The sequence below is a fragment of the Myxocyprinus asiaticus genome, chromosome 31, assembly GCF_019703515.2.
Source record: "Myxocyprinus asiaticus isolate MX2 ecotype Aquarium Trade chromosome 31, UBuf_Myxa_2, whole genome shotgun sequence".
In the NCBI taxonomy this organism is placed as follows: Eukaryota; Metazoa; Chordata; class Actinopteri; order Cypriniformes; family Catostomidae; genus Myxocyprinus; species Myxocyprinus asiaticus.
The window spans coordinates 20849685-20873241 of record NC_059374.1 but is presented as its reverse complement, the minus strand read 5'-3'; the positions used below and the strand labels follow the sequence as shown (position 1 = coordinate 20873241).

General features: G+C 37.8%; 1 protein-coding gene across 5 annotated transcripts in view; it reads left to right on the top strand.

Annotated features, from left to right (window-relative positions):
* Nucleotides 1-1497: 1497 nt before the first annotated feature.
* LOC127421735 (protein turtle homolog B-like) overlaps nt 1498-23557 on the top strand; it is a 110595-nt gene continuing 88535 nt past the window's right edge. For all 5 annotated transcript variants that reach the window (XR_007894085.1, XR_007894086.1, XR_007894083.1 and 2 more), the window contains exon 1: nt 1498-1767. Coding sequence is in view for 1 of the 5 variants with exons in the window: in XM_051664804.1 (XP_051520764.1) it covers nt 1704-1767 (64 nt within the window). In the remaining 4 variants the exon portion in view is untranslated. The remainder of the gene's footprint in view (nt 1768-23557) is intronic.

The following is a 23557-nucleotide window of genomic DNA, read 5'->3' as shown; positions in this document are numbered from 1 at the left end:
AGGAATTATGCGGATCAGGGGACGGTGCAAATGTGCCCACAAAATCTATACTTACAACAATTTACACGGTGCAATTCGGATCTCGTGGGCCAGTTCTGAGTGCTAGGTAGTGGAGCACTCAGACGTACAGCATCACTCTACTACTGTGATCCAGATACTTGAATCATCTCTTCAACATGCCGAATGTGTGCTTGACTTCACGTTTATCTGGATATGTGCCAGATTATAACACTCTTCATCATTTGATAATTATTGGATATATTACTGCTGACATAATTGGTAGAAAATGTACACAAGCATGTCTTTTAAATAAATTTCATTTTACGTCCTGCTTTCATCTGGCGGTAATAGGGAGATTTAAATTGCACTGAGAATTTTTTTATAAATGAAGTGCAATCTATAATCGTAATTTACATAAAAAGGAGACATGTTTGCTCCGAAAAGAATGACAATGACTTTTTTAATACTCAACACGCAGCACTGTTTCGGTGCTGATTGCACCTGCTTGAACTAGATTGCGAATGGTTAGTGAATACGATGCAGCTTTTGCGATGAAATACAACTCGCAAAAGTGGTGAATTTGCCCCAGAGTTGTTCACCACAAACCAAAATAAGAACAGTTTGTTCACTCAAAAGATTTGTTAAAAAACAATGATTCGTTTACTAAAAAAACACCAGAAGTTCGAAACCAGCTAAGAGCAGTGCAGAGAGGTGTGCTTGATGCTTTGGCTTTTTTGTTTTATTTTCTATTTTCACTGACAGAAATGCATGAACTACCTGAATCACAGCCAGCCGTGCCGATATACGGCACAACTGCACTCTTGTTTGCGTGATATTGCTTATATATGGCATGAGTTGTTTGATTGATATAAACCACATGATTTCAAAATTTGACATTGTAACAACAGATCTGCAGAAAAACATCCCAACTTTTCCAATTGAGATATTAACATTTTTTGTGTTAGGTGATTTTTTGCGTAAAACACATGTAAGTGCTGATGACATTTGTCTCCAGCCACACCCATTGCTTTAGTATGACTGTAGTGTGTAATGTTGGTACACTTAGACAAAATGACATATGTCTAAGTAGAAACGTGGATGCGCAGAGTAAGTTTTCAGGCATTACAAACTAAATCTGGATCTGCATGGGTTAAGAAGACTCAACACATCACTACAGTCTTTTCCATAAATGCCTCGTCAGATCAGAGCGACACATGTGCCATTCAAAAAGAGACACACTAGACAAGATCTAAAAGGTGCGGAGTTTGGTGTCTGTTAATGCGCATGATACTGCAGCAGTTGTACTACACCAGCACGCTCCAACTCACCTTGAATTAGAGCTTCTGCCATGCCATTTTACTACCAGGGGGCGGATGATTAACCAATACACGCCCCAAAGCTGCCCGACAAGAGCCAATCAGAGCGCAGCGGGGGCGGGCCCAATAGCTACATTCCCACACTTGGTTTCACTTTGCACTTCGGAACATCTCCGTCTTCCATAAAGGGGCTGGTGCAGGTGCTCTGTCTCTTCAGGGGAGGATGCCATAGGAAGGACGGGCAGGCGAAAGAATGAAGGAAAACGCCGAGAGTGGAGCACAGGATATGATAAGCAGGGCGTGAGATTGAAAACGCGTGGAAATTGAATATGAAAGATTTATTGTAAGGGGCACTTTGAGCTGTTATTCCTGGTTGGCAGTTGTACTATGATTTGGTATGTGGCCACTTTGATAGCAAGTGTTTTCAGCACCAGAGGAACGGCAGCTCAAGGTGAGTTGAAGTGCAGTATTTTTTATTTTGCATTTGAGGAAAGACATCTTCAGCATTTCATTGTGTGTTTGATCAGATGTGCCTTACATGACATGAATACTGAATATAAAATATATAATTGCATTTTTTTTAATACTCAAAAAATATATAGCCTACACAATCAAGGGATAAAAGTTTACAGCATGCTATTCAACCTCGTGTTGTATTTTTTGCATCATCTCTTGTTAGGGCACTAGCTAGACGACTGAAGGCGTGTATTGGTCGCTTTCGCTGTTACAATCGATTGATGCTCCTTTGATGACAAATTATGATTTTTGTGTGGGCCATATATCCCGTTTAAAACAAACAATCCGCAATGCATTGATCAATCTGCGATATTGCATGGTTTGAGACGTTAATGCACAAATGCCGTGTAATATCATTGATGAAGCATCACTGTCCAGTGAATTGCAGTTAGTGTTGAAAAGGGGCGTGCAGCAGCACTGAATGGAAACATTCTGCGATTGTCTGGGCTACTACAGTCTGTCGTGCCTGTTCACACATAGACATATCCGCAGGCGTTATCATTTACGTTAGGTTTTGTGCCATTATAATGATAAATGCTCCATTGTTTAACCTCAGTATGCATATGCATGTATATTTTTTGGAGAAACGATGTGCATGGTGTTTTCGTTACCTCTTTTGCCCCCTTTGCACTGACATTGCATCTTTTTCGTGTTATACATTTCTTATTTTGAGCACTAGATACTGTATTTGTTGACGAATGGACTGACTTAACCTTGCAGTTCCATCTTTGTCCAGTGGGAGGAGACAAACTGTTTCCTCCTAGTGAAGCACTTTAATTGAAGGGGAGACTGGTGTGAAGTTGAACTACAGTAATCTTACATATAGTAATTATTTAATTAAACATACAGTAATTTGAATCATTAATTTAAACTTGTAATGGACTTCATTCAGAGTTGCGCTATATTACATTTTTGACAAAGGGGCTGTGAGGGGTACAGTCTCTTCAATGGGTTGTACTGTTGCTTAAATTGTTTAATCCTTCAGCTGACGACATTGAAGATCTCAAAAAAGTTCAGTTGACACAAAACTCTAGAAAACTCGACTTGTGAAAACTAGATCTAGGAGCTTTATATAGCTAGCTTTATACAGTGCATACAGTGCAGCCTCGTTTTCATTCCTTCAAAAATCAAATATGTCGCTACTTAGAATAAGGTCTATTGAAATAAAACGACTCTATAATGCCCCATTCGGACGGGATTGGTTTTCTAAATGACGTGTGAGTTACAATTAGTATCACCCGACGTCTGAGATTTAATGTACTGATTCGGATGGGACTAAAGATCTCCGTGTTTATTAGAGAGGTGGGAGTGTCTTCTAAATGTGGGCGTTCCAAAAGGTTGAAAACATTTAAATAATTTAGGTGATAAAATTAATGCATCTTTTAAACTTTATTTTTTGTCGGATGACAAATAGTCTACATCCATATTGAAAGGCGCGCAGCAGGCAGAAGATTGGCGTGCATAATGCTGCCTTCGTGTGTTATAGGAATTTTCCTACTTTCCACTTCTGAAGTGGTAATTATGAGTACGTTGTGTTCACGTGCTTTGTTCTCAGAAAGAACAGGAAACATGAACTACGCCATGTTCATTCATTCATATTTCTTGAGGAACATTTATTTTGACACCATAATACATATCAATCAGATAGCTTGTTGACCATACTGGAATGGAATAATGGAGTCTCAGTTGCCTCCGCTTCTGAGACCTCCAATCCACGCATCTTGTCACATGGCTCGTTGTGCATGACACCATGGAGACTCACAGCATGTGGAGGCTCATGCTACTCTCCGCGATCCACGCACAACTTACCACGTGCCCCATTGAGGGTGAGAACCACTAATCACGACCACGAGGAGGTTACCCCATTTGACTCTACCCTCCCTAGCAACCGGCCAATTTGGTTGCTTGGAAGACCTAGCTGGAGTCACTCAGCACACCCTGGTTTCGAACTCGCGACTCCTGGAGTGGTAGTCAGCGTCAATACTCGCTGAGCCAGGCCCCCACAACAATTATCTGTATTTCGAAAAATGAACAAAACCTGTCATTTACTACAGAGTACTCTCTTCCGCCATGTTGAAAGTTTAGAACTCCTCCCATCTCGGCAATTCGGGTATCATCTAGAATTACGAGTTTCCCACTTGAACTTCCGACTTTGCTGGGTCATTGATGTGCTTGGAACTTGTAATTACGATATTTCCCAGTCCACTTGAAGGGCACATATGTACAATCTGAATCAAAATCAGCAATCACAGACATTCGCATTCGAACAGGATTAAATTTCTCAGAGGACCATTGCATTTGCCAAAAACAGTAGGTAATTTGCTCTGAAATTTTTACAGAGGTTGTGTGAGAAAAACAGACTTGTCAGATTCGGATTGGATTAAAATCACAAAGTACGTCTGTGAAACACGAATTTCCCTAACCTCCTCAGGGAAACTAGCCCCGACAGAATAGGCAAGTGGCCCACAACACATTTTCATTATTTAAACACTGTATATTTATTAAAAAATGACTTTGTATTACAGTCAATTAATTGACCTTTTTCAATTTATGAAATCCTCTAGCAAATATTTACACAGTTCAATGCCACCACTTCAGAAACTGTAGTGAATAAAATCAGTTATTGTTCACTTCAGCATGAAAAATTAAGGAAAAACAGACTTGGTTTATGTTTGAGAGCTTTGGCCTGCAATTTTATGTAGGCTATTCTCTGCAATAATGTTCACAGGCTACTTTCTGTCTGATAAGTCTCACAAATCCAACATCAGCCATTTTGAGGCTGTCGTTTGGGGAGCGTCAAGCACCCTGAAATGAGACAATGTTAGTGCACAAGTGGCATAAATTAGCCCCACTCATCGCCTTTGAGTTTCTCTGATTGACAAAATTATACTGCCACCCAACGTGTGCCTGAGCCACAGCCTTTCACGGGTCTGTCAAGAAGTTTGTTAGCTTTATGGCAAAAAGTCAGTTGTTTCATATTTGAGAGTGAATCACACAAAGTCAAAAGCAATGGTTTATTTGAGAAAGCGGGAAGCACATTACATGCTCATGAGATGTTGGAGGAGATACACTGCAACAAAAGCTGAGGCAGTCAAGGAAAAAGATTATCTAATCAAAACCAGTGAAGGTCTTGAGATTCCTGTGAGGAAATATAATGATAAGAGTTATTTAAGTACTGTTTAAAAATCTATTTTGGTTATATGGAGTTTAAATGGTATATAGTGTAAACACTGAGGTAGCTACCTCTTTGAAATTGGGAAAAGTGCCTGTGTTTACAATCCAGGTGAAATTTTACTGCCCCTAGTGTTCCCAAAAGACTCTTGTAAGTAGTTCGAATTTTTCATATATGATTAACTTTATTTCTGGAAACTAGGGCTGTCAAATGATTAAAATTGTAATCGCAATTAATCGCATGTTTTCTTGTAGTTAACTGTGATTAATCGCAATATCTCATGAGTGTACAAAATATGCTTCATTCAGATGTATTTGTTGTTTTTCAGTCATTCACACACAACCTACCCTACCAATAAAATTTATACAACAGAAAATTAACACAGTACAATTACAAATATGTAATATATAGTTGTATGTGTATTATGACAGGACATATTTGCTTCCTTTTATGGTGTTTTAACAGACATAATGTTTAGAGGAGCACAGTGGAATTAAATAGCTCTGGTCATGTGACTATTTGCACCACTCATACGAGAAAAAAAAAGTCTGCACTGTCATTTACAATTGACAACTCTGTGTAAAATACATCAACAACTCCTTTTAGACCCCTTTCACCCCGTTTGGTGGGATTAAATGGGATAATGACAGTGTAGATTACCTGCAGGGCTCCAGCATCTTCTGCTGTTTAAAAGTGCACTATCAAACGCACTATTATGGAGAGACACTGTGACAGAACCTTGGAGACTGTGCGCAGCAGGATTTCCGTTAGCTGGAAATGTCTGACAAATAAAAAAATAATTTGCGCTGCGCTGCCACGGAGGACTTTCCCGACAATTTGCGAAATTCAAAAGCAGCCTGCGTTATTCCCGTCTCACGTGCCAGTTTAAAACTCTTCCTTTAGAGCATCGGTTGATTAACAGGTGAGTAGATCCTGAAATTCATGCACAAACTAAATGGGAGAGTTAATTCATGATAAGATGTAAACAAACAACATAAAAGAATGGCTCAGATCTGTTTGGGGTGATTCAATCAGAAGTGGACAAGCGAGACACATCACCTTTATAACTGGTTGTATTATGCTTCTTTTTTTGACCACTTGTGTTTGGATTTCTTGGGAGAGGCTCTGGTATAATGACACATTAATCATTAGGCCTATGTAATTTAGTGTAATTCTTGAATTAACAGAGCTTCAAGTATGCGTGCTTAGAGATGACACGAGCAGATTTTTTCCAATTTATCCGGCAAACTTAATCATTCCTGGACATGTTGGCCAGCACTAAAACTCTGGTGCGCAGTGCAAGGCAGGCATTCAAATGGTGTTCATGTCAAGAGCACTATCTAACTGTGTTTTTTGTGTGCTTCATTCTAAATGATCCCCTTCTTTGCTACATTAATAAAATGCTTGGCACAGGTCTCAGCATAATGTCTCCCACTGCTTTCTGCTTTCACAATGGTCAATGCATGGTTTATTAAAAGGGTCATATAAGGACGTGCGTTAACGGCATTAAAAAAACAGTGGCATTAAAGGAATATTGCATTAACACGTTATTAACACGTTAACTTCGACAGCTCTACTGGAAACCTTCAGAAACGTCTTAAACCAACTGCTTTGCAAAGGCAAAACGCAGTAACTACACATTGTTGTCATGTTTAAGTGTTTAAGTGTTGGCAGTTTTTGCCTTATTACAACTTGTCATGAGACCGGGATAGATATCACAGAGAGGACCCTTAAACCCTCATGACTATGTAAAAGTGCCAGTAAATCTTTATGACATAGTAAGGTTAGTTCAAGTTGTCAAATGGTATAACCAACCCCACAAAAAAACAAAACAAGGTATTGATATTCATGATTCAAAATCATTCATATACGTAATAATTTTTTTTAAAAATACATTTGAAAAATGATTTAAAGGGGTCATGAAATGAAGAATCAAATTTTCCTTGATCTTTTGACATGGTACTATAAAAACGTACTGTAAGTTTCAGACTTCAAAACTTTCTCCTCACTGAAAAAAGAGCATTTGTTGAAACCGAGCTGCTAAAATGACTCATCCTTTACTTCCTCCACATTGTGATGTCACACTGTGGAAGATATTCTGACCACCTCCACAACAGCATATCAACACCTACTTTACCTTATCACTTCCCTAGCCCGCCCAGTAGCGATGAGCAGTGAGATGACCGATATTTAGTATTAGCTTTCAGTTTAAGTTTTGGCAGTTTTTGCCTTATTACAGCTTGTCATGAGACCTGGTTGGATATCACAGAGAGGACCCCTAGACCCTCATGACTATGTAAAAGTGCCAGTAAATCTCTTAAAAATAACAGAATATTTGACCTTTTACAACAAGGCAAGGTTAGTTCAAGTTGACGAATGGTATAACCAACCCCACAAAAAACCAACATAGTGATATTCATGATTCAAAATCATTCATATATGTAATATATTTTTAAAAATATGTTTGAAAAATGATTTAAAGGGGTCATGTCATGAAGAATCAAATTTTCCTTCATCTTTTGACATGGTACTATAAAACATACTGTAAGTTTCAGAATTAAAAAAAGAGCATTTGTTGAAACCAAGCTGCTAAAACGATTCATTCTCTACTTCCTCCACATTGTGATGTCACACTGTGGAAGACATTTGCATTTGACCACCTCCACAACAGCATATCAATGCCTACTTTACCTTACCACTTCCCTAGCCCGCCCAGTAGCGGTGAGCAGTGAGATGACCGATATTCAGTATTGGCTTTCAGTTTAACTGTTGGCAGTTTTTGCCTTTGTTGGGCAACATACAACTTTGGAATTTATGCGACTATTTATCTTTGGTGTAATTTCCTGTAGAAAAACCGTAAAAGCTGGGCAAATAAGCTATAAATAGAAAAAGACATTTCAGACAATTTTGCTGGTTTGTTGAGTTTAGCCTACTAGTGGAGTAGCTAAATGCATGTAAATGAGTGATGGTGACCAAAGAGTTCTTTCCCCACTGAGATTTGCAGTGAGCATCATTCTCCGCATTGGAGTCACAGAGCGTTGCAACAAAAAGGGACAGCGACAGTCTCAGTCTTAATAAAGCTGTGAGAAGCAGCTCTTGGCACAGTTGCAGATTGCCGGTAATGGACACCTCTGGCAAAGCTCCCTCCCCCTACCTTGCCAAGCAGTATTTGTCTGACCTGCAGCCCTCTGACCGTTTGGTGCATATAACACAGCTTTTTCCAGTTAAGGGAGCGTGAAAACTGACAACTTACTGAGGTCCTAGGTTGCTACTCCACATGCCTATTTAGTCAAATGTATATCTGTGATTGCAGGGAGGATAACATGGACTGTAGTGACTAAAGAGTCAGTTTTCTCCACTACTTTTCTGACATGAGAGTGGTGTGACATTCATTTTTGTGTCCTCCCGGATACAAATCTATAAATCTGTTTATTTATTCAAAAGTACTTTTAATGTCTTGTGTCAGTTGATTTGAATACAGTAACTTGAATACAACTATTCTACTATGTAACACCTATCGATGTTCATCTCTTCTATGTCCTATTCTAATTAGAATTCATTTTGATATTTTTGGGGGGGATAAAATGAAAATATGTAAATGTGGTATAACCGACCTGAGATCGCATTGAAGTAAAAAGGTCTCATTAAAAGGCTGAAAATCTGGTACTTTGAATTTTAATCAGAACATTTTCCCAGATTATTATTGTAAAACCAACTAACCCTAAACATCATTTCAGTGTATTATAAACAACATGTGACAAGAAAATCACAAAATGAGAAATTATATCACTGACATTGTGTCACGACAACTTGTAATAGTTTGTACAAGATGGCAAAATTGTCAGATATCATATGACTTGACATAAGAAAATGTCCAACTTTTACTCCCATGTAGACCAACCAATCAATGAACAGAATTTAAAATGGAAACAATACAGGTATCACATTTTAGCTAGCCTCCTATCCAACACTTTATTTTAAGAAAGGAAATATCCGTGATAATAATATACAAAAGACTGATGTATGTTGATAACCTGAAATACGCTTCACTCGCCTCTGCCAAAAAACGCAGTTTTTTCTTCCGTTGTATACAAAACTTCCTTTCCTATTAAAATCATGGTTATGTTTAAGGTTTAGGTAAGGGGTTTGGGTTAGGAGTTAAATGTAGGTAGCATCATAAAACGGTCCTTCAAAACCCTGATGTTTCTCTTTTTTCCATGGTACACAACAGTGATTTCCTATTAAAATCATAGTTCAGTTTAGGGTTTTGGTAAAGAATTGGACTTTATGGTGAGGTTTGGGTTTGTCGCTAAACTTATGAAAAGTTGTAATATCATCGTTCGTTGGTTTGTTTATTTTTCTCTATGGGACTAAAAGTCATACGTTTTGGTACAACCAATTTGTGTGATTCTGCCATCTTGAATTATTATTACAACTTGTCATGAGACAGGGTTGGATATCACTGAGGACCCCTAGACCCTCATGATTATGTAAAATTGCCAGCATGTCTCTTAAAAATAACAGAACATTTTACCTTTTTATTACATGGCAAGGTTAGTTCAAGTTGTCAAACGGTATAAGCAACCCTACAAAAAACCAACATAGTAATATTCTTAATTCAAAATTATTCATACTCGTAATAAATGTTTTAAAATACGTTTGAAAAAGTTTTAAAGGGGTGATGACGTGAAGAATAAAAATGTCCTTGATCTTTTGATATATAAGAGGTCATGGTACAATTAAAAATATACTGTAAGTTCAGAACTCAAAACTCCTCATTGCAAAAAGACAGTTTGTTGAAACCAAGCTGCCAGAACAACCATTCTCTACTTCCTCCACATTGTGATGTCACATGCCTCCACAGCAACATATCAACGCCTACTTTACCTTATCACTTCTCTAGCCCGCCAAGTAGCAGTGAGCAGTGAGATGGCAAGTAGAGAGCAGGTCAGTCAAGAGCAGAGAGCCAGTCATAACAGTGGGCATTTACTGTCAAGTCTTAAAGGAGAAGCAGCACCAAAACCGAGTGTTTCTTACAGAGGGTCAGAATGAGGGTGGAAAATGTTCATGTTTTACAAATATATGACTCTTTTTTTTTTTTTTGCAAAAATCTTTACTAATATTATAAGTGACACTCAAGGAACATTTTAAAATAATAAAAAAGGCATGTCATGAACCCTTTACAATAATAATTAAGCTGTGCAGGCTCAAGTTGTAAAGAAAATACGATCTCTTCCTTTACAAAGCCCTAAAACCCCTAAAACATGTCCCTAGATCAGGGGTACTCAATAGGCCAACTCCGGTCTGGACCTTTAGACAGTAACGTTTTTTTTTCTCATCTAAATTTAGCTTTATTAATCAGCATGTTACGAGCCTTTCATAATAAACAAAAAATAAACAAATTTTTTGAAAATTAATCAGAGATGTCATCATGGCATTGGTGGTAAGGAAAGCCTATTTATACTTAAAGCAAACAGTATTTTAATGATTCACTGTTGTTATGTAAATTGTTTGTTTGTTTGTTAGTAGATTCTAACTTTAAGGAAAGTATAAAAATGGTCCATTCAGACTTTTACATTGATACATTTTCTCTCAAGGGATACCCCCATACAGTATTTTTTATCAATCAAAAGGCCTCCTATATCCCATACAAATATATTCTGAATGTAAAAATATTTAAACACAAAAACTGGACTGCTGTCATTCAGCTTCAAAACAAACTGTTGATCTTATCTTTTATCTTTTATCTATTTTCACTGTTTATGATTTATTTATTTATTTTACAAAGTACTATTGCTTTGTTAGTTATAAAAATTTATAAAAACTATTCAGAAATATATATTATATAATTTAATAGCCATATTACTACTGACACCATGTAAGCTACATATTTTTATCCAGACCGTTCCTTGGAAGGAAACGTAGAGACCAGGGTAGGGTTGCACAAGCTGTGCGTAAGGTCTCACGTAAGTTGGAACGTAAAGTTCACACTAAGGGCTTAGTAACTACTAGTTAGTTTGTAACTAAGTCAGAACTTAATTTGGTTGCACCATCTGTTCTTAAGGCAAGACTTACTAGTAGGTCGTAAGCTTTCTGTAAAGTAATGCGTAGTTGCATTATATGAAGTTTTCTTGTATTTATCCAATAAACAGCCTTGAAATTTGTTCACAGAAGTGTTAAAAAGCGGTGAACTTCAATTTGATCTTGTTACGGTTGATGTTCAAACCTTGTTTGCTCACGTAACTGTCAGCTGTAATAAATTATATCCCCATTAAAATACAATATGTAATAAAAGTAGATTTGATAAATAGTATATTTGCCCTGTGTAAATAACAATATATAGGAACTGTATCTAAAATAAATGAGGGGTGATAAATAAATACTAATACAACAGGCTGGAAAAATAGATTATTTATTTTAATATCCTGTATATATTTTGAATGTGTTGAAACTTGACACCGGGCGACGCATCCTGAAAACTGCACCGTTAGATCGGTTTCATGCTAAAGAGCCGCTTAAAAGTAATTTTTTTTCTCTCTCATAAATGTAAATGAGTGTAAATGTCAACATCATACTGTATGTTGAAATGATTGATGTCTGTCACGCAAAACATGAGCTCATTGATGTCATTAAATTAGTCTGTTTTCTTATTCCAATCGTTATTTCTGGTCGGAGTCTTCCGTAAATATTTAGTTTATGCATAGGGTTATGTTCTACCTAAATTTAATAGTGCAACGCTCAAATATTTATTAGTGTGTAAATTGTGACTTAGTGCCAATGTACGCCACAACTAGGCTAAGTAGTAATGTACACATAACTGGTGCAACCGGCCCCTGACCTCTTGGAACTTTAATTGAATACCCCTGCCCTAGATGGTCAATGGTGGTTAGATAAAGCTGTGAGATTTTAAGGTGTCCATTGTCAGCCTGTACAGGTCAATCAGTAAAGGCACAGTGCTGCTGTCAGCCCTTGAGATACTGGGGTGAGATGTAGTGTTGTGTTAGGCTGAGCTAAGACAGTAGCTCCTGCTAGAGTTGGGCACGCTGCCACGACGCTGCCTACATCCTCTCCCAGTCTCACGTTACAGTCTGTCTCCTTCCAGTCCTACATCAGCTGGGGCTCCGTCGGTACGGCTCGTGCCGTTTCCCTCACTGCCATGAAATATTCAGCAGTCTGCTCAGACATACTGGACTTTACTATGCACTACATTAGAAGAGCACTGTGCACTTGACTGCGTACTGCGAACTTGTATACTGATACAGCAATGTATAATAAAAATTAAGAAACGTTGGCACTATATAGCATATGAAAATCCGATTTCAAATATGTTCTGATTTGAACCCACATAATAATATTGTTACTATAGCTCAAATTCACGAATTTACAGAAGTTTTATCAAGCCAACAACACATTTTAGATGCAACCAATCACTAAGCATTTTTTTACACTGGTGCATTGTGCATTAGCCAGCTGTTCGTTGTTGGAGGGTGCATTCTGTAGTAATCTGCATTCGGCTAATTTTCCGCTGCATCTCTCTTTGCCTGGTTTCTGTGAAATATTACAATTATGTCTTTGTGTTTAGGAGATAGCAAGCATAAGACTCTCTGTTCCTCCCCCAGGGACACTTTACTATCTTAGACTCTCTCTCTCCCTCAGGCAGAGCTACTTTATAGGCAAGAACTCCGCAGTGGAGACCCTGTATTGTAAACCGGGTTGGCCTGCTTCATTATTCATCATATTTTAGATGATGTCTTATTAAGAAGATACCTTACATTGTTCTGTGTGGTGGGCGTGTCATCATGCATTGCGATCTTATTGTATCTAAGTGGAATGTGAAAAAAGATGCTGATGCCTTGCTTTTGTTTTCTTCGAGATGGGATGCCCTGCTGAGAATGTGCATTTCTTTTTCTGCTGTCATCAGTTTTAAGCATAAATGTAATCAAATGCCATTTCAAAATGCCAATCATCATGTCTGGTGCAGTAAACTTTACAATCTTAGACACTGTGCACCTGCCTCTATTTGTGTTCTTCCTGTATTTGAGTTCTTTATTAGCTAAGATTTACTGAGATTATACCCTGTACACCTTACAGGGATCAACAATAAGGATCTCACTTTAGGGGTCAGTGCAAGTTTCAGGCGAGCTGATGCAACTGTGACTGCCTTATTGGGACAGGGCTGTGTTGTCACTTTGCCTTGCATCTTAAAGGTTTTGTTCACCTAAAAATGAAATTTCTTTCATCATGTACAGTACTAACCCTCATGACATTCCAAACCTACATGAATTTACTTTCTCAAACAAATAAGGAGAAAGTTTGAAAAATGTTGATGCTGCTCTTTCCTCTACAATGAAAGTGTTCACATGAAAGAAGAAAGTCATAAAAAAAATTGTGATATATATTGAACGTTGTTGTTATGAATTCTGCTTATGTCACCCAAGTATAACATTTTTGTGGTGTTACCAGTGATAATGTCAACCTGTAGGTTACCATATTTACATTTTTGCAAGATATTTTGTACGTGGTTGGTTGTACATTACGCAGCATTTTTCTGGTGAAATGAACACTAGAGGCGCTAAAAAACAACTGTGACTTTTATTCCAATTCACACAAATCATGAGTAAAAGGACAGATTATCAGTTCATAAACACTTGCTTTTCGCCCAGTTCCTCACACAATGCTATCTTATGACATTTAAACACTTTTTCTATAGTGCATGACTTGTAAGACAATACTTTTTAACATTTACATTTGTAATGGGTAAGGGATGGGCAAGGAGTAGGCGGGAACCGGCTGAACGGTAATCGTAACTTTTAATGTCAAACTCAAATTAAAACAGAATAAAAAATAAGACACACACAGCGGCTGCGTGTGTGTCTCTCTCTCTCTCTCTCTCGAACTGGCGTCTCCGGCTCCCCTTTATCTCGCTCACTCGCTGATCAGTTGACTCAGCACCGGCCACGCCCTCCTCCTTGTCACAACATTATATACCCAAAGACATTTACAAGCTTGTTTGTCAGCGCTCAAATTGCATGGTTGCTCAACTGATAGCACATTGCACTTATGGTGCAAAGGACCTGGGTAAAGACCTCTGCATACTTCCTACGAATTCGAAGAATGAACGGGTGTGACGTCGCCTGGGCAAACTTTTAGGAAAACTTCTTAACGGCTGCTAAACACCTTCTTACTGCTATTGGTCCACGTCATCGGTAGGTGTGACCTGGAGCTCCACCTACTTGGAGGCCAACAGCGAATTCCCGTTCAGTCAGTTAAGATCAGTCAACATGAACACACCGGTTAGAGTTATTAGCAAGCTGGTGCAAACTTACCTACGATCTGTACGATCGTTCGTGTAGACATTTTCCAAGACAATGTCATGCGATTTTTATTTTTTAATTCGTTTACAAAAGGAATCAAATCTACTCAAATACTTTTAAGTGCCCATTCACTCATGTGGCATCTGCAGCGAAAGCCATTCACACATCTGCAAATAGTAAGGTATGCCTATCATTCTTTTGTTAGTATTCTGCCCATTAACACTCTTTTATATACCCAACTTTGCAGTAGTATCAGCATCATCATAAATTACAATAACAGAATGTAATCGGCACATATTATGGCCATGTATAGTGTGTTAGCGCATTATTTACATGTACTTCTGAATGCCTCTCACAGTGGTGTGGCAGGTGTCTGAATGTTCGCAAACAGTATTACTCAGCTGTTTCTAACTTCTTTTTACCTCTTCTTCGTAAGTGTGCTTGGGCCTTAAGAGTCCTGAAGTCTACGGGAGATTAAATCTGAGACTAAAGTGTCATAGAAGCAACACAAAAAGGTGTGGTTTCTTCAGCAATTGCATTTTTCATCTCACATTTGCTTTTTATGGCACTATCAGTTGGTTTAGGGTAGGGAGGTAGGTTTTTTTTTTTTATTTTGAGCATTAACTTTAAAAACCTCCTCTGTTTGGGAGAACATTTAAGTCACTTTTAGCACCACTCAGTGGACATTTCACCTCTGATCTGCCGCGATATGTGGAAGGACAAGCATTATATCCTTTCGCAGAAATATCGCCACAGTCACAATTTCATGAGCTCAGACTCGAAAATGTTAACAGGGCAAGTAAAAATCTGAAACACTGGTCCTGATTGGGTCATCAGAAAGAATCCTTATTTTTTTGCCCTGAAATACTTTCTTTATATGCTGTTTGTCTAATCAAAATCCAAAAAGCAGTGTTAGCAATGATCAGAGTATTTTTAAACCAGTTCCTAGTTGGGGAACTTTAGCATATGGTGCCATCAAATCCATGTTCAGGCTAGGAACAGATCGGCAAGTTCTGAGACATCAGCCTCCATATTGGCCATTCTGATGAGTGTGTGATGTGCACCATCAGAAGGACACCTATGACCCTGATATAGTGATGACATCTTGTGTTTCCATTGAGTAAAGCGGCCATCTGGCGTCCCAGAGGTCTCTTATTTCATCTGCTCACTTTCTCTTTCATGATAGAGTCTTGGGGAGGGCACTATTACTTTTATAATGCAATACTGAGGATATTTGATTCAGTTCATCATAGGCTCTGTGCCAAAACTTAATGAGCTGCCTCTATACTAGGCAGCATTTTAAGACATGAAATGCACTGTTTGTAAGATGCATGTTGCTGCTGATGTACAGTGTTCCAAATCAGTCACTTATCACTTTAGGAGACTGCCCCAGACAGCAGAGTATATAGGCAGTAGATAGCAAGGTGTCCCACTAGGATTCAGAGCTATAATGTTACCTCTAAATGCAGGCACCTGATCATTTAATGTTCTCTTTCTGAGTGCCCACCAGTTTCAAATCTAGAGAGTCAGCAGGCTCACGAAATTGAGACATATAATTTTAAGTCTTAAAAAATGCTGGAAATATGTCTATCTTCACTTGCACTGATGTTCTTAACCTGGTCACTCATCCTCACACTTGTCGATGTGTTGCTTTCCTTGGGCAGCTCTGACACATTGCTCTTTAAGAATTGACCTTCATCATACGAGTGGCATTCAATTACAGATTTGTCTGTGGCCTGTGCAGCGGAGTGGCTATTTGTCCTTGAGAATGCACCTCTGCTCTGTTTTCCATTTGATTGCCTATTCATGATTTGTCCCAATACCCGAGTTGGCATAGAGACTGAGGGGTCAATCACTAGGGCTGCACAATTAATAGAATAAATAATCAAGGTTACAATTACAGCTACCACGATTAACTAATCTTCAAATGGGTCATTTTTAGGCACATTTTATTTACAGCATTCCTTTTTAGGTCTGCTTCCATTGTGTCAAAATCTTTTTGCAGTGGTTGAGCATTGTAACCATTCACAGACAAGCCTGTTGCTCGCTTTGTGTGTAATTGATTCAAAATGACTGATGTATAAAATAGCAATCAATTAATTCAGGAACACAGTTCTAATCTTGTTTTAGATGTGTAGCCTACATAAAGAATATGGCATGCAGACCCCCACACAAAATTAGTATTTTAATGTAAATTCTTACTTTTCTAAAAGAATTGCTATTACAATATCTGGGGGAATAATTGGTAATTCTGATTTTTGTCATAATCGTGCAGCCTTTTTACACAGGGTTCATTCTTGCAACTGTCTGCACTGTTTTTCAATTGTTTTCTATGGACATATTTGACTGCTTTAGTTCATCTCACTGTTTTTGCAACATCTTGCACAATGTGTGCCATGTTTGTGACGTGCCATTTAAATTATTATTATTTTTTTTAATTTTTAGATAAATTAGTCTTGATATACCAGATTTTTGTTCCATTCCGTCGTTTTTTTTTTAAGTGCAAGAACAAAAAAATTGGCTGTTGACACTGGATGCGTTCTGATACGTCCATCTGCACTGTTTTTTAAAATGTTTTTTTGCTATGTAAATATATGCTACACAACGAATCGGGGGCGTTTTGCGTCCCTATTGGTCCACTAGTTCTTGATCGATAACTCCTCCTCTAGCCAATCATTCGAAGAGGGGAGGTGACGTCACTCCAATGCAACTCCGACGGCTGCTGCTCAATATTATATTATTTGTGGTTGATAGATACGCTGCTTGTGTCTGTTTTGAGTATTTTCTGCCAGCTCTAGGAAACAGTGTGTTGTCCGAGTAGGCCATTATCATAGTCCGTTAACACATGTATTGAGTCAGCTGAATTTAGTTAGCAGAGTCTTTAGTTTAGGCATTATTTAAGACTTCCTTGTTTGTAGGTTACTGGCTGCATATCTAAAAAAAGAAAAAAGGCTGGGTTGGTGTGGATGTTTGATGCATGTTTTTACTAGGGATGCACCGATACCACTTTTTCTCTTCCGATCCGATTCCGATATCAGAAATCTCAGTATCGGCCGATACCGATACTGATCTGATACCAGTGTTATTGTTTTTTTTTTTGCATAATCAGTTTATAATATCTTCACATTATTGTGTGGAACTAATTGGGAGTACTCTTTAATATGTAAAGAAACACAAACCTCTAACTACACATTACTTCAATATAAATGTATAGCTTATTAAGAAACAATTTATTATTAACTAGTATACTGGATAATGTAGCAGTAAAATTAACAGTAATTCCAGTCTTCAGTAGAAAAGAAACCAGTGTTTTATTTTAGCCTTTATTTTAGCCTAATATTATTATTATTGACTTTTAATTTTAATTTTAAATAGAGCAGTAATATATTTAAATCATGCACTTTCTCAACCCTCACGCTTTTATTTTGACATTCTAAACTCTCCAGGAAGTCCTGTATGTGTCTGTTTGTAGGCAAGTTCACAGTAGTTTAATTCGCTTCTTATTCAAATTCTGGTAAAATGCTCCTCCGTTGCCGTTCTAAATGCATATTATAAGTGAACCGAACTATTGAGCATCTACATCTGAGATGCTGTTCTTCAGTAGTGTTCAAATATTGCGCACCTGTGAAGGCTAAAAATAGCCGCGAGTGCATCACCAGCCTGTGTGTGAGTTTGTGTCAACAGAGCAGAACCATTCACTAATACGCTGGCGCTGCGCATACTATATATTTACTTATTAAACACAGCCTTTTCTGATTCACAGAGCTATCGCACGTGTTTTTATGGTTCTTTTATGTCATTTTTGGAGCGTGACAGTAATGAACATGACTAACACACAGTATCGGATTTAGATCGGGCTCGTCGGACTGATACCCGATCCGTCTAAAAGCTTCAGTATACCGATCCAGGTATCGGATTGGTGCATCCCTAGTTTTTACTAGCTGTACCAATGTAGTCGCGAGTTCAGAACCCAACTTGATCCGCTTTTCCATGAAATAAAATCCAGATCCTGACACCAAGGCCTATTACAATACTGAAGAATATAGAAAAGCTTACATATAATTTGACTTTTTTTTATTATTCTATCAAAAATCTAAAAGGTGCGCATTATTGCTGACACCTACATGCACACTTTGGAGTTGGTTGTATACCTGTAAGTCATTTGCATCAAATGTTACTGAAGTTGTAGTCTTTATGTTATGGAAATGTTTGTAAATGTTTTGGATATGTATGCTCCAATGTCGCCTGTATCTTTAGAGACTATTTGTGATTAAAGAACGTCCAACGTCAAGCCAACTTTATTGCATTATTTATTGACGTGGGGATGCTTGGTCACTTGTTTCTGATTTCGCTGCTGTATTGTGGAAAAAGAAACTACATGTAGCTGTGCCAACGATGCCAATGTAGGATCAGTACATAACGGCACGTAAAGCAACATGGAAAAGCGGATCAAGTTGGGTTCTGAACTCGCGACTACATTGGTACAGCTAGTAAAAACATGCATCAAACATCCACACAAACCCAGCTTTGTTTTTTGTTTTTTTAGATATGCAGCCAATGACCTACAAACAAGGAAGTCTTAAATAATGCCTAAACTAAAGACCCTGCTAACTAAATTCAACTGACTTGATATATGTGTTAATGGACTATGATAATGGCCTACTCGGTCAACACACTGTTTCCTAGAGCTGGCAGAAAATACTCAAAACAGACACAAGCAGCGTATCTATCAATGACAAATAATATAATATTGAGCAGCAGCCGTCGGAGTTGCATTGGAGTGATGTCACCTCCCCTCTTCGAATGACTGGCAATCAAGAACTAGTGGACGAATAGGGACGCAAAATGCCCCCTGATTTACATGAAACTCTACTCACAAGTTTTGGAAAACCAAGCGCAGAACTTGGAAACAAAAGCAAAGAAAAACACAGCGTAAACGTACCAAAAAATAAATAAAAAATGTAAATATGAGCAAAATTGTCAGAGAGCACAAAAAACAGTAATATAACCAAGGAAAACATGATTTTGTTTGCAATTCTGATGACTTTGCTTTAATTTTTCCGTTGTTCTTTTTTGCAGCATTTTTTAAATGTGTTTATATATTTTTTTATTCATGCTTGTTATTTTTTGATCTGCACTAATTATTTTGATCTGCGCTTTTGATTTATTTTTGCACTCATTATTTTTTTATCTGCACTTATTATTTTTTGATTCATGCTTATTATTTTTGGATCCGTGACCACAATACTTTTGACAGGATTTTGATCCCATTTGGCATTGGTAACTAAAAAATATTGCGTTTGAATGATGCTGTATCCATGCCGCTAGGTGTCAGTGTAAGTCCAAGATGATAAATTAAAAAAAATTACTGAGTGCACCTTTAATCATTGCAATGCATCTCAATGTTTTTTCATCTTCTCAATTTTTAAGACAAAATTGTTTAGAAAATGTGTCTCGATGCACCTGTTTTGTTCCACTCTATTGCAGCGTCTAGTTTTTGAACGCATCCTGTGTATGGACCCAACTTTGTCCATCTGGTGCATGTGTACACAGACCAGCGATTAAAAAATAGTGCAAGACCTGTGTGAATGACTCCTAATGTTTCTCAGTGCACAGATTACACTTCATTTTACGAGCGGACGGTTTGGCATGTAACTACGATTGAATCTTATACATTTATGTTATTATTAAGAATGGAAAGACTGTATACTGAATTATGTAATCTGTTTAACTGCTTCTAATTATAATGAATGTAAACAGATTAACTTGTCTGCTTCCAGCATTTTGGCATACGTTTATTCATCCTGATAATGGATAATTCCATCTGCTGATGGAAAGGGTTTTTAGGTTGGAGCTTTAGTAACCATTCAGTTTGGTTATTTATGCCTCAGAAAGGGAGGGAGCCACACTGCTGAGAGCTCCCCTTCGGAGTCGACTCATTCATGGTTTGTGTTATAGCAGTTTAAAGTCTATTATGTAGTGTTTAATTTCCGTTTTATGTGGAACCACCATTTAGTGACTCAGGGCAGATGCTTTTTTATTTATTCTAATTCATTATGAACCCAAACACCAATTAGAGATGTTTTTATAAATAAATCACAACATCTTTTATCAATCTGTTATTTGAAAGGTACACTTAGTAATTTTACTCCTAAACAAATGAATAGTACATTTGTAAGATATGTTAAAAGGTGCATTCAGTAATGTTTTTCCTCATTAAAAAAATTTAACTTTTAAAGACATGAATTGTAATTTTGCAATATATGGAGGAAATCATGACCACTCACATTAAAATGAAGACTCCAGTCATATCAGTAACCTTAGAAAAGCTGTTTTATTCTACATGGAGAGGGTCCCCTTATGGGGGCTGCCATGTTAGAATCACATGACCAGCCAAATACTACTCGCTTAATCTCAGTAACCGTCCTGTTATTTGACACTTTCACTCATTGATTAAAGTAATCATGGCTGACTGTGAATACTAAATTTCTACAGTGGCATCTGAATCTGAAAACTATTGATTTTAAATAATGCTGCATCCAAGCTACTAGGTGTCAGTGTAAATCCAAGATGACACAAAGACAAAAGATACTGAGTGCACCTTTAAAATCATGTACACTCCCATGAGATCCAGACATATCAGCAGTAATACTTTAGTACTTTAATACTACTGTTTTACTTTAAATGGAGCTCAGCGCAATGTTGAAATCACATGATCAGATGAATACTACTCATTTTATCTTGGTAACCTCCCTATTTTTAAATGTGTCCTTCAAGTGGAGTTGGAAATATCGTAATTACGAGTTCCGAGCAAGTTAATGACCAAGTGAATTGATATTTAACAACGAGAAACTCGGAATTCTGGATAATCCCCAAAATGCCGAGATGTTGGAAGGGGCGTGTTGCCATGAAAAATGATGGAAAGCAAATGATTTTGCTAAATGATTATAGATTCTTTTATTTTTTTCTTTTATTTTTTTATCCCCTTTTCTCCCAATTTGGAATGCCCAATTCCCACTACTTAGTAGGTCCTCGTGGTGGCGCATCACCTCAATCCGGGTGGCGGAGGACAAGTCCCAGTTGCCTCCGCTTCTGAGACAGTCAACCCGCGCATCTTATCACATGACTCACTGTGCATGACACCGCGGAGACTCGCAGCATGTGGAGGCTCATGCTACTCTCCGCGATCCACACACAACTTACCACGTGCCCCATTGCGAGAACCACTAATCACGACCACAAGGAGATTACCCCATGTGACTCTACCCTCCCTAGCAACCGGGCCAATTTGGTTGCTTAGGAGACCTGGCTGAAGTCACTCAGCATGCCCTGGATTCGAACTCGTGACTCCAGAGGTAATAGTCAGCATTAATACTCGCTGAGCTACCCAGGCCCCATAAATTACTTTATTAAAAAATATTAATTTGTTATATATGACAGATTTTATCACCAACTAATGTAAAGCTAATGTCTCACCATTCATGGTTTGTTTTATGCAAATAAATTGATAATTTGCTAGATATGCATAGATATGTCACCTGCATATTCACGGACAGAACAGAGAAACAAGCTTAGACCATTATTCATTGTGTACTGTATTTGTTTAATTTTATCTTTTTGTGTATTTTGTTTCCAACATGAATGTGTGTCATGTTGTAATAACAAATGGACGATTCTATATCCAGCAAAACTTTCACTCACAGAATAAATTAATCATGGCTGACTGCGAAAAGTGCTGACTGCTGACTGCAATGACATTGTTGGTTTTTTGTGTGATGCTGCATCCATGACGCCTAGGTGTTAAGCAAAATTTGGTCATATGCAGACAGATAAGACCCATGTTTAAATCAAGCAGGGTCATAGAATTAAAAACTATCTATTTATTCCGTATAAAGGCGGTTTAACACAGTACGCTGTACCTGCAAGTTGCCTATTTATTTTCAATGGTAGAGGCAGCAGATTGGAGGCGGCTCCGCTTGTAAAGCATGATCACGAGAATGTTTTATCTTTTCACGGCAGCCACGTGTCATTGACCAGTTAAAAGTATCTTTAACCAACCTTTTAACTGGTTAATTCCCTTCAGAACAGTCTGAAATTGTTCCATATTCCCTATATAGTGCACTATGCGGCATTCACTATAAGGAGAGTGAGTGAACGAGTGATTGATTCCGCTCATTTACATTTATTTAGGATGTGTTCTATTCATAGTTGAACTATTTTATAGATAAATAACTCATTTTATGGAGATAAAAAGCAATATAAACATAATGTGCCCTGTCTTAATAGCACAAGCGTTACGAGCGTTATAGTGCCTTAAGTTATAAGCACAGAGTCATGGGCATAGCCATGAAGTTTTGGTATTTTCGTGCTAGCATGCGCTGAGTCTAGGCACAAGTGGGTTTGGAGAAATCGTGCGCAACGCGCTAAAGTCTGGACCAAGTGCAGTTTAATTCTGAGGTTCTTCTCCTGTTATTCCAGCATCTGCGTCCTATTATATAGTCCATTCCCTCAAGCACCAATGATTTAAAAAGAGACAGCATATTCATAAGAAGTTGGTAGGGTAAATGGACTGTATGCAATGAATTAAAAGAATAGAAATATGGACTTACATTATTTTGTGCAGTAACTGTGTGCTTGATGAATCCCAGGCATTTTTCTATGACAGTGACACACACTCCTTTTATATACATGGAAAATTTGATTCTCATCAGAATTTGGATGTATGCTCCTTTAAATTATAGAGAAGGTAAGTATTATTAATAATTTTCATCTACTGACACAAATCATGGCTAGTATTAACAGTGGTTGCAGTGTCTCCTCTAGGATTTTTCAGCAGCGGTGCTGTTGAGTACACGACAACAAGCTCGCAATGCCAGACCCACGTTGGTCAAAGAATAGATTTAATAGAATAAATTTCAGCCTGGGCCACATCACGGTTTATCTGTGCCCTCAAAGGGCCCTTTGAAAATGTGGCACCAGCACCTGCTTTGGTAGCACCCATGCAAATAATATTACATGTTATGTGCATTGAAATGCACATTTGACAGTACAGCATTGATTTTGAGGTTGTGATGCAGATGAAAATTATGATATTAACAACAGTAACATCTGTGGAAAAAATTAACACCTAATTTTTATATTGCTAAATTGAAATATTCTGACAGTGTGAACAAAACAACTTACATTTTCCTGCAATCAGATAGCATTACAAGAGTACAGATTTTACACAGATGGAAAAC